General features: G+C 51.0%; 2 protein-coding genes across 3 annotated transcripts in view; both read right to left on the reverse strand.

Moving 5' to 3' along the window:
• Positions 1-229: 229 nt before the first annotated feature.
• Positions 230-9,235, reverse strand: TTC4 (tetratricopeptide repeat domain 4). The gene is made up of 10 exons (XM_042030769.1): positions 7,914-9,235; positions 7,720-7,837; positions 7,491-7,652; positions 6,537-6,614; positions 5,643-5,767; positions 5,285-5,371; positions 4,182-4,396; positions 2,942-3,023; positions 1,818-1,900; positions 230-922 (listed from the first exon to the last, which is right to left on the reverse strand). Exons 1-10 carry the CDS (start codon positions 8,160-8,162, stop codon positions 823-825), a joined length of 1,299 nt encoding a protein of 432 aa, XP_041886703.1. The 5' UTR covers positions 8,163-9,235; the 3' UTR covers positions 230-822.
• Positions 9,236-9,267: 32 nt separating this feature from the next.
• Positions 9,268-11,211, reverse strand: part of PARS2 (prolyl-tRNA synthetase 2, mitochondrial) — a 7,685-nt gene continuing 5,741 nt past the window's right edge. For both annotated transcript variants that reach the window (XM_042030766.1, XM_042030765.1), the window contains one exon: positions 9,268-10,695. In XM_042030766.1, the coding sequence (XP_041886700.1) occupies positions 9,269-10,695 (1,427 nt within the window). In that variant the 3' untranslated portion in view covers position 9,268. The remainder of the gene's footprint in view (positions 10,696-11,211) is intronic.

The raw sequence follows: 11,211 nt of genomic DNA on the forward strand, positions 1-11,211 counted from the left end.
GTGTATTCCTGCAGTCACAGAGAGACTGCAGAAGAGAAAGAAATGAGAGATTGAGAATTACTTCTAATTAAAAGCCAAAAGCTAATACAGAAGCACAGAAGACCCTGGATGTTGGCTGTACCAGTTAATGTAATGGATAAGGTTGTTATGTTGGGGTTTACAATCAGTGTGTGTCATTCTCTTGTATTTCACAGTCAGACAAAATGTTGTCTCATTCATTAGGCAGAAGTCAGCCTAGTTAAAATAGCCATGTTTATTGCAGGTTCTGCAGGACAGCCAGTAAGGTATCAAAAGGGTCAGTCAAATACTGCTCCACACAGAGAGCTCTGCTGTACCCTGGCCAGCAGCAGAGCCAAGCAGTGACAAAACAGCAGCTGCTGAGTCCCAGGCAGGAACCTGACTGCATCCACCCCGCTGCAACAGGCAGGCACCTCCCCAGGCCACTGCTGTTAAACCCCAGCAACGACAGCCCACCTCAGAAGAAATGTGTGATTCTTCTCAGGTGAGGAAGTACATTCCCAGCTGCTGTTACTGCAACCACAGCCAGTGTTTGGCACTGCTTCAGATTTATTTCAAAACCACATGCAGCCCATCATAGAGGAGACCTTCTGCAAGCCAGCTGGGTTTCCTTTTCAACAAATAATCCCCTCATGTTCTCCCCTTCGTTCTCCTATGCTGCTCCCCTGGAAGTTTCCCTGTGTGCCAAGATTATTTTCCTCCCCTGAAGAGTGCAAGGTATTTTTGTTCAAGTAGAAGTTTGCAGCCTGGAGCTGGGCTAACAAACAGCCTCTTGCACAGAACTCCTTGTTTCTTTCTTGCCCATTACAGTCGGTGCACCTTCTTGCCAGAGAAGTATTTCTTAGAGAAAGGAGAACGCTTGGCAAATACCAAAACTGTCGGGGTCCCGGCCTTTACAAAATACCTGTAAAGATTAAAAGGAGTCCTTGGCTTCCTTGTAGCTCACCCAGTGTCCTGCAAAGCAAGTGACTTCTGCCCAGCTCCATAAAGACTGACCTCCCAAAGGCTGGTGAGGGGCTTTTGTGCTGATTAGCAGAGCCTCTTGGAGCCAGGGCTAAGCACATCTGAGGAGTGTTTTATGAATCAACTCATCTCCCAACAGCTTCTTTTAATTAAAGCAGTTGCTATTCTCCCTCTGGAAGGAGGGTTCTTTTGCAACTGCCCTTGCAGCCTGAAATCTGAGGGCTTATGGACACTGCTGAGTTTTGTGGAGTGATGGAGATCCCACTCCCACTGCGACAGACCGAGCCCCCCACGCTGTGCAGCAGCTCCAGCCAGCTGCGAGATGGTGCAACTCAGCAGCACAGGCTGTACAGAAACTTTCTGGCTTCACAAACAGCAAATTCTTCTCTCTCAATAACAGCACAACACTTTAAAGGCAGTTTCAGAGGGGAACAGTGCTGCGTGCTGCGCCAGGGGCTGCTCACGCAGCAGTATGAACAGCGAGAGCATTGTTAACCTTCAACATGCTCTTTATAGGCTGCTGCCTGGTTTTCCTTTTTTTTTTTTTTTTTTTAAAGTAGTACTGTGTAGCTGGAATCTGGAATAGCCCTTCTGTGCTGCTCAGCTGTGCCCAGCTCCCTTTCCCATCTCCATCCAGTCCTGGAAAGAGTTGTTCATTTTTCTGGGGAAAAAAATATGTAAGTCGCTAAAGCCAGGCACAAAATCCTTGCATCTTATACCTTCAAGAGGTAGGACTATTAAGTCAGAGAAGAGTTAGGACTATTTAACAACAAACTGGACTTAAAGCTCATAGTTTTTGCCTTTTTTCCCCTGGACATGGACAGGTACAGCCTCACCTTTCGTGCTGCAGCACTTGTAGCAATGTGTGTTCTGGGTTCACCTCATACATTTCTTCTCTTTCTTCGTCTTCAAAATAGAGCTGGAAAAGAATTTGGGGGATTTATTAAGGTACATGAAGGGAAGTACTACGCTGCTGAAAGCCCAGTAACAGCACACCATTATCAGCTGGGGGTTTATCAAACCTCTGTGGCTTGACCTGACTGTCAGATACAAAATTCACTGAGGCAGAAATTGTGTGAATTCCAAGTTTTCCCTATATAAACCAGCTTAGGTTCTCCTGGCAGTGGCAGCAGGAAGGCAAAATACACTGGCTGTTCCCATGCTTTACAGGCAAGCAATCCAAATCTAAGGGCTGCTTTTTAACAGGTGAGATGCAGCAATGTTATGTGATAAACTGAGTGGGTTTGGAGGTATTTGAACAAAATAGAATTGATTTAAGAGATTAAAATCCAGCAACGGTGCCTTAGGCTGTAAATACACATAGGTTTTAACCTGGAAAAGTACACAGCCTCTGTCCTTCTGGACCTGTCTGCCCACCATACACAGGGTTGTGCTGCTCCCTGACATGGATGACACCGAAATGGAAAATGAAAAACACACATTCATATCCTTCTATGTACAATTTCAGAAAAACTCTCAGCCACAACCAACTCACAACCCACCTTTGCTAAAGTGTGAAGAGAGATATATTGTCTTGACGTGATTATGTGCTTAAGTAGTTCCACTTTGTTCCAAAAATAAACTATTTTTTAAATAATATTTTCTTATTTGTATTGAGCAACTCCACGATGCAATTGAAAAACCAAGCAACCTATCAGCTTGATGGTCTAAATCTTAATTATTGTTACAAAGATGGAATCTAAGCAATATCTATAAATACCTTGTGTCAAACACAATGTAAGTGGAAGACAACTTTCATTTTCATAAGTGAATTCTGTCAGCACATGTGGGCAATGTTTGAGTTTATAAATGAGGGTAGCTCTCTCTTGTTTCACATCTGTGCATGACAAGCAGATGCCAACACTTTCATACCCTCAGAGCTGTGCACCTTCTCACTCCAGAAATAAAAAAAACCCACAACACAACAACCCTGAAATTGAAGGAAAGTCAAACTTCTCACCTCAAGATTGTTGGGAAGGTATTTTTTTTCTAAATCCCAAGGAGGCAACTCAGCAAACATCACCATTAAATGATCAATAAACCTAAAAGCCAAAATACACTTGGTGAGCTTAGACACAAAGTGCTCAGCTTCAAGAACTTGTACAGTTGCATTTGAATGATGGCAAAAATACATTAGCAAATTAAACAACAGACTTGGAAGTAAGTTTAGGTCACCAATAGTTCCTTCCCTTCAAACTCATCACTTTCCCAATGAATCCAAGGCCCTGTTGTAACTCAGGTTATTGGCTTCAAACTTGAGCACTGCAACAACAAATTATTTTTAACTCTGCATTTTCACACTGAAAAAGATGTCAAAATAAACACCCTGCATTTTGTCTAAAATGGATCTTCCTTCGACACAGTCCCATGCTTCATCGGATCAGAGCAATTAGAATATGTTTGTGTGTCAAAGGCTTCTTTATTTTGGTACTTGAGGAGTGTTGGAGGCCAGTTTGTTCTAAAAATCCATTTCCACTTCCTTTAGTCACAAAAAGACACAGTGAACACTACCATAAAAGTACAACAACTTTACTAACCTGCTTGCACTGTAATTTTAAGTCCTAAACTTATTAATAGATCTGAGGAATATGTCTTCCAACAAACAAAAAGTTACAAATTCCAAGTCTGTTTAACACTACAGGATCAGAAAATGAAGTTAACATCAAGGAGAGTGGAATTCCCAGCATGCCAGTGCCTCGCTTACAGTCTGAAAGGCCTGCAGCACTTCAGTCAGATCTGGTGAAAGCCCTGAGGAGAACTTTGGGGTCACTGCTGGTTAGGAGAGGTTCCCTTTGGAAGCTTTTCATAATTTTTACATTTAATCTTTTTTTCTGAGACCCCATATTCAGAGGGCTTTGGAACAGCACCTTAATGAATCTCTAAAATCCACAGGTTTGGGTGGGTCACGGGTGTCCCTGGCCACTAATTAATTACTGGTCTGAGCTTGCACTGCAAGACCCTCAAATCACCCTGGCTAAATGTGTTTGTCTGCACTATAAATTTATGTAAATCACAGAACAATTCAGCTTGGAGAGGACCTTAGGAGGTCATCCAGTGCAGCCTCCTGCTCAAAAGCAGGGTCAGCTGTGCCATTAGAAATCTGGAACTGCTTCACCAGCATGGTAGTGTTTCACTTGCTGCCCGTTCTCACTTGCTCAAACACCTCCTTTATGCCAGAATGCTGTGGGCAATGCATTTACCTGGAGTTCTCATGAAAAGCCACAGTGAAATCTGTCTGCTCGTACTCAGGGTACAGGAAGAGGACAGGCCAGTTCAGGCTGCCATCAGCATCTAAATGCACTTTTGCCCCCGTGGCACTGTCAGAGTGGAACCCATCTAAGGATATTTCAGCCAGGCCATCTGACACTTCCTCTTCTTCATCTGAAGGCTCAAGAACCAGCTTGATATTTCTTTCCTGGAGGGGAGGGAGGGAAAAAACAAAAAACCAACTGAAAATCAAAGAGTTATGGTGGGGAGAATAAGACCAAAAAATTAGCAGTCAGTAAAAGGTCAAATTATGTTGTTCTAATTAATGAGTCAGCTCCTGAACATGCCATCCAAAGCTCTCCCACAGTATCAGACTCAGGTGACTGGTCTTCCCAGTAGAATCCAGAACCTCAGCCAGATATCCAAACTCCTTATGAAACAAATGAGGAGAGGGGGGAATCCAGAGGAGCCCACACGTGGAGAGAAGAGCCTGAGAAAACTTGTGGAAAGGGATGCATCTAAAATCCTTTTCTTTGGGGCCTAGCAGGCATCACTCCAGGGTGCAACTACGCACACCAGCTCCTGAGAACATCCAGTCTTTCAGAGAACTGAAGAAAGCTCCCTCTATTCCTTGGAAAGATAACAGCAGAAGAGATCTGACTGCATGCAAGAGCCCAAAATATTTTAATGTAGCCCAAACATTCACTGAGGAAGGAGAGGATACAGGACTGATTCCCTCCTCTACTCTACTGAATGGTTATCTTCTATTCTTCCACAGAATTAATGCCTGTGGGCAGCAAAGAAAGCCAGGTTCATTGGGCTGACATGATGCTACAGCCCAGCAGCCAGAGCACTCACAAAGCTCAGCCCATCTCCTAACACTGGGCCTGTATTCTGCATTAGTTGTTACCTGAAATACAGAAAGCTGGGAGCTGGGCTTAGAGCCATGCAGACAAGGAGAATCATGGTTTTAACTCATTTTTTTTGGCTTTAGCCCTCAAAAGCCAATGTATGAGAACCAACTTTTAGAGACAAACGAGAGAGCTCTTAAAAAAAACCCCAAACCACACAAAAACAGCCCCTCTCAGTGACTCACCTTTATTGCTGCAAGCAAAATTTCCTTTTGACACTGCTCTTTCCTCTCCATCGCCTTTGCTTTCCTTGCATCCCGCTCCTGAATTCGCTACATGTAAGAAAAGGAGGCACCACGGTCACACAGAGCAAGCCAGTGCCCAGCACTGCTCTTCCCTGGCAACAGGTGGAGAAACCAGTTTGGATCCCCAGGCAAGTCCCCTCCAGCTCCTTCCCCTGCACATCCCAACACACAACACCTGGAACCACCACTCAGTCCTGTTTGGGGACATCACACTATGCAGAAACCTGGATGGAGCATTCTCCCTCCAAGGATCCCAAAGAGACAAGCACTACAGATGACAGGCTGCCTTAATATTTACCTTTAATTTGTCAGCTTTAGCTCTCATTTCCACAAGCTTTTTCTCTTTTGAGTCTATTTGCAAGCCTTCCTCACACCATGCTATCGCTTCCGAGAAATTCTTTAGCTCCATGTGACAGAGAGCTCCTGGAAGGATTAATATTGTAAGTTTCTAGTGTTGGGGTCAGTGTACAACTACTACACAAAGTGGTGCTTATAAAGACAGTGTTTGGCCTGGTGGTTTTGCACTAAACTTTTTTGTCTTGCGTGGTCATGTTCAACCAGAGACTTCCAGCAGGTAGGTTGAGAAGAAAATCTAAAATATTTTATCAGTTCTTGTATCACTTAGTCATAGAAATCAGCAGTATTATGCCAGAAGTGTCTGTTACGAACAAAATTTTATCACTGTAATTAACATTTCAGTATTTGTCTTGTTAAGAAAAAGAAAAGGGGGTTTTCATTGGAGTGGGAAAAAAGAACAGATCCCAAAAAGCAGTATTGTGGAAAACAGGAAAAGTTACGCTGTACTCTACAGAAACAGGTCCAGTGCCTCTGATAGATATAGGAGATGGAGAAAGAAAGCATATTTTGATTGAAAATGCAAAGCAAAAGGCAGAGCTCTGTTTTGGGGAGAAACAGCAATAACAAAACAAGTGATCTCTTCCAGTAACTGCTTTCCCTTTCTAAAACGAATTCCGTCCAGAAGCAAAGTATGATGTCCACTCACAGTAATTTAGGGTTTATAAACACAATTATTAAACACACAGAAACGTGCAAGGACACAAAGCAACATGTAACAACAGCCTGTTTCAGGGCTGGTAACAATAACAGCACAATCAGTAAAGTTAACATGAGCCAAGTGTTTGGGAAGGATGCCCCTTGTGCTCCATGCAGAAACAGGAGCTTTAACTCTCACCTCTTACGATGGCTTTGAGATGGGTGGGCTTCAGCTTTTTGGCTTGGATGGCATCATTGAGAGCAGAACGGTAGTTACCTGTAAAGCAAGCAAAAGTGCTCAGAACCTTTCACTTGTATTTAAAATCCAACCAGATACCAAGGTGACAAAGTAGTTCATGCAGAGACCCTACAATTCACTGTTTCTCCAATCACAGTGAGGTGAGAGGAGGGTAAAAAAAAGAGCAAATTAAGAGCAAGAGGTGAAAGGATGGGATCAATCATACACATGAGAGGTAAACAACATGGTGTGAGCAAAGCACCTCCCTACTACAACACATGGCAGCATTGAAAGGCCCAGAACACCTTCCCTGCTGTGTGGGCACTGTTGGTAGGATGGTGGTAGCTGTAAGAGAATCACAGAATTAATAAGGTTGGTAAACAACTCCATCATCAAGTAATGGTTTTAAACTAAAAGAGGGTACACTTACACTAGATATAAGGAAGAAATCTTTTACAGTGAGAGTGGTGAGGCACTGGCAGAAGTTGACCAGAGAGGTGGTAGGAGCCCCATCCCTGGAAACATTCAAGGCCAGGTTGGACAGGGCTCTGAACAAACTTGTTTAGTTGAAGATGTCACTGCTCCTTGCAGAGGGGTTGGACCAGATGGCCTTTACAGGTCCCTTCCAACCCAAACTATTCTATGATTCTAAAACCCACCGGTTTTGCCCTGTCCTGGAGCCAAGGCTCGAGCAGCAGGTAACAGCTGGAAGGAGCAGAGCACAAACCCTGCACTCAGCCAGGTGCTGAAGTGAGCCAGCTCTTCAGGGTTCAAGGAGTCTCCTTCCCATGAATAAGCTACTTACTCTGCCGCATCACAGAACCAAAACAAAAAAAAAGGAAACCCCAAATGGGGGGGAAAAAAAGCAGCTCTGGAGCGCGGAGCCATGCTCCCGGGAGGTCAGAGGCCTCTTACCCAAGTGGAAATGTGCGGCCCCTCGGTTCGTGAGCAGCACCGCGTCCAGCTCGGCGTCCCCGCACCGCCTCCGCAGCCCCTCCGAGTAGGCGGCCACCGCTCTCCCGTAGTCCTTCTCCTTGAAGTACTCGTTCCCTTCGTTCTTGTACATCCTGGCCAGCTCTGCGGGGATGCAGCGGGGTCAGGGTGGGACAGGGATCCCCCGAGCCCCAGCCCGGCCGCTGCGCACCTGCGGGGCTCTGCTCCTCGTCGAACAGCAGCGACTGCAGGCAGGCGAGCTCGGGCTGCCGCGCCGCGTCGATCTCGGCCGGGCAGCGCTTCATGAACATGGGGATGGCCTCCAGCTCCTGCGGACGGACAGACGGACACACACAGCGCCCTGAGCTCGGCCCGCCCGGCCCCGCGCCCGGCCCCCCGCCTCACCTGCTCCCACGTGTCGGGGTGCAGCGCTCCCCGGTACCGCGGCGGCTCCGCGGCCCCGGACACGCCGTCCTGCTCGGCCTCCGCCATGCTCCCGCTGCTCCTCCCGCTGCCGCCCGGCCCCGCCTGCGACCGCCCCCGCGGCATCAGGCCCGGCCCCGCTCCTTCCGATGAGCGCCGGCATCGCACCGGCCCCGGCATCTCACTGACACCGGCATCGCACCGGCCCCAGCATCGCACCGGCCCCGGCATCCCACTGGCCCCGGCATCTCACTGGCCCCGGCATCGCACCGGCCCCAGCATCGCACCGGCCCCAGCATCGCACCGGCCCCGGCATCGCACCGGCCCCGGCATCGCACCGGCCCCGGCATCGCACCGGCCCCGGCATCTCACTGGCCCCGGCATCGCACCGGCCCCGGCATCCCACCGGTCCCCTCCTCAATCCCAGCCCCGTTCCTTCCGACCGGCCCCGGCATCTCACCAGCCCCGGTCCCACTCCTTCCGACCCACCGCCCCCACCTCAGCGGGGATATTAGGAAAATATTCTACATCAAAAGAGTTGTCAGGCATCGGAGCAGCCTGCTCAGGGAAGTGATGGTGTCACTGACCCTGGAGAGATTTAACAGGCAGTGTACACGGCACCTGGGGACATGGGTTAGTGGTGGCCTTGGCAGCTCAGGTTAATGGTTGGACTCAGTGATCTTAAAGGCCTTTCCAAACTAAACTATTCTATTATTACAGTGGCACCGTATTTCCTCATGATCTCTAGATCTCAGACTGAGGAGCTTTGGCACAGGGTGAGGTGACTCCCTGCAAGGAGCTCCCTGTCCAGTCAGTGCTGCTGGGATGGCAGCAAGCTGTTCCTCACGGGAGTCCCGGGGCCTGCCATGGCAAGCTTCCACCTTCATGGGACCTGGGTGTTCCCAAAGATGCAAACAGAGGAAAGTCACCTTCCTTTATCTCTCTCTTAGAATCCTTCATGCTGAGAACTTGGCAGCGAGGGGAGCCCTCCTGTCCCCCTGTACAGCCCTGGCTGTCCTGTGCTCTTGACAAGAGGCCATGGCCAGTCTGTCCCTGCCAGGCAGTGAGGGGATGACCCTGCCAGTGCTCCCACAGCCACACGAGGCTACACGTGCTGGAAAAAGCAGCTTCCAGGGACCTGTACCCAGACAGAGGAGAGTCCCTGGCTACGTGGGGAAATGTGGGCTGGTTCCAGCTCAACCTCAGCAGCTGGCAGACCTGCAGGACACCGTGGCTGGCTCTCACGTGAGCTGGATTTGCCTCTGCTCACCCAGAGCCATCGCATGGGCTGAGATAAACTCAGTGCAGCAGAGACGACAGATTCAGAGATGAGGCATTTAAGGGACTTGCACTTTACTCAGCAACTCAATGACCCCTTCCTTGGTGAGATACAAAACCTCGCCGGCGTTCTGATTCCAAACCTCAAAGACCGGGGGGTCCTCACAGACCCTCTTCCCAGCCACAACCACGTACGGATAGCCCAGCCTGTTGGCGTCCTTCAGCCTTTTGCCAATGGTCAGCTGGGTCCGGTCGTCCAGCACCGAGTCACCAGCGAGGTGGGGCAGTGCTTCGGCCAGGTCATCGTACACCCACTCCAGCAGAGCCGCTCCCTCCTCCTCCTCCTTGCTGCCCCTCTTGGGGGGAATGAAGCAGAGCTGGAAGGGTGCGATGAGGCTCGGCCAGCGGATGCTGTCCTCAGTGGAGAGCACCTCGATGGAGGCCGCCAGGATGCGAGTGACGCCCAGGCCGTAGCAGCCCATTTCTGCCAGCTGGGGTTTGTTCTCGGCAGAGGAGAAGACGGCGTTGGCGACGGAGGAGTACTTGGTACCCAGGTAAAACGTGTGCCCCACCTCAATCCCTTTGGTCTCGGTGAGTTTCTCGCCGCATGTGGGGCACGAGGTTTGCTCCCCGTTTAGCGTCTCCACATTGGCCGCAAAATGTCCCTGAGGGCACAGCACCAGCCTGTCCTCGCCGATGTCTGCCGGGAGCTGGAACTCGTGGGACGTGGTGCCGCCGATGCTGCCCGTGGCCGCCTGCACCTTGACGAAGGGCAGGCCCAGGCGGGTGAAGAGGCTGCAGTAGGCGTCACACACCTGCTCGTAGGTGTGCCGAGCCGCCTCCTCGCAGGTGTCGAAGGTGTACATGTCCTTCATGTAGAACTCCCGGCTGCGCAGCAAACCGAAGCGGGGCTTGGGCTCGTCCCGGAACTTCCTGGTGACCTGGTAGAGGCGCAGTGGGAGCTGCTTGTAGGACAGGCCACTCTGCGAGGCCACCAGCTCTGTCACCACCTCCTCGTGCGTGGGGCCCAGGCAGTAGCCGTGGTTGTGCCGATCCACTAGCCGGAAGAGCTCCGGTCCCATCTGGTCCCAGCGGCCGCTGGCACGCCACAGCTCTGCCGAGCACAGGCTGGGCAGGTTCAGCTTCTGCCCGCCCACGGCCTGCATCTCCTCGTCCATCACCTTGATCAGCTTCTCCATGGCGCGGACGGTGGGCGGCAGGTAGCAGTAGCAGCCGGGGCTGGTGGGGTGGATGAGCCCCCCTTGCAGCATCAGCCGCTGGCTGCGGCAGGTGGGCTCCCCGGGCCGGCCCTCGGACCCTGCTTGGCCGCCCATGGGCAGGGCCAGCGGCTGGAAGAGCTGCGAGAGCAGCAGGCGCCTGGCCCTGCCCGGGGTGCCACCGTGCCGGGCCCTGATGCCGCGCTGGCGGGTGCCCAGCGCTGGGAGACGGCACCGCCTCAGCAAGGCCTCCATGGATGGAGAGGGCCCTGCGGAGAGAGAGCGGGACAGAGCAGGGGTCAGTGCTGACCGCACAGCGGGGGCACAGCACAGAGTCTGCAGCCACTCTGACACGCACACGTGTGCCCCAGAGCTCACACGTACCCACACACTCCTGGGGGCACACACGTGAACACTCTCGGGACATACAGGCACCACGACGTGGACATGTGAATGCTGCACAGGCACACCTGCACACCTACACACGCACCCAGGTGTCCACGCCTGCACGGCTTCCAGGCACACCGGCACCCCAGCACACCTACGTGTGCTCACACACACCCGCACACCTTCGGGGACACACAGGCACCCGGACACGGACATGCAGGGACGCTGCACGGGCACACCTGCACACACGCGTGGCTGCACACGCACCTGGGTGCAACACACGGGAACACCTTCCGGGATACCCAGGTACCCCTGCACGGTCACGGGCACACGGGAATGCCGCAGGGGCGCACCTGAGCACACACACACGGGCCTGAGCACACACACACGGGCCTGAG

The sequence above is a fragment of the Corvus kubaryi genome, unplaced genomic scaffold (genome assembly GCF_017639235.1).
Source record: "Corvus kubaryi isolate FWS band 111438036 unplaced genomic scaffold, C.kubaryi_AGA036_p1.0 37334, whole genome shotgun sequence".
NCBI lineage: Eukaryota > Metazoa > Chordata > Aves > Passeriformes > Corvidae > Corvus > Corvus kubaryi.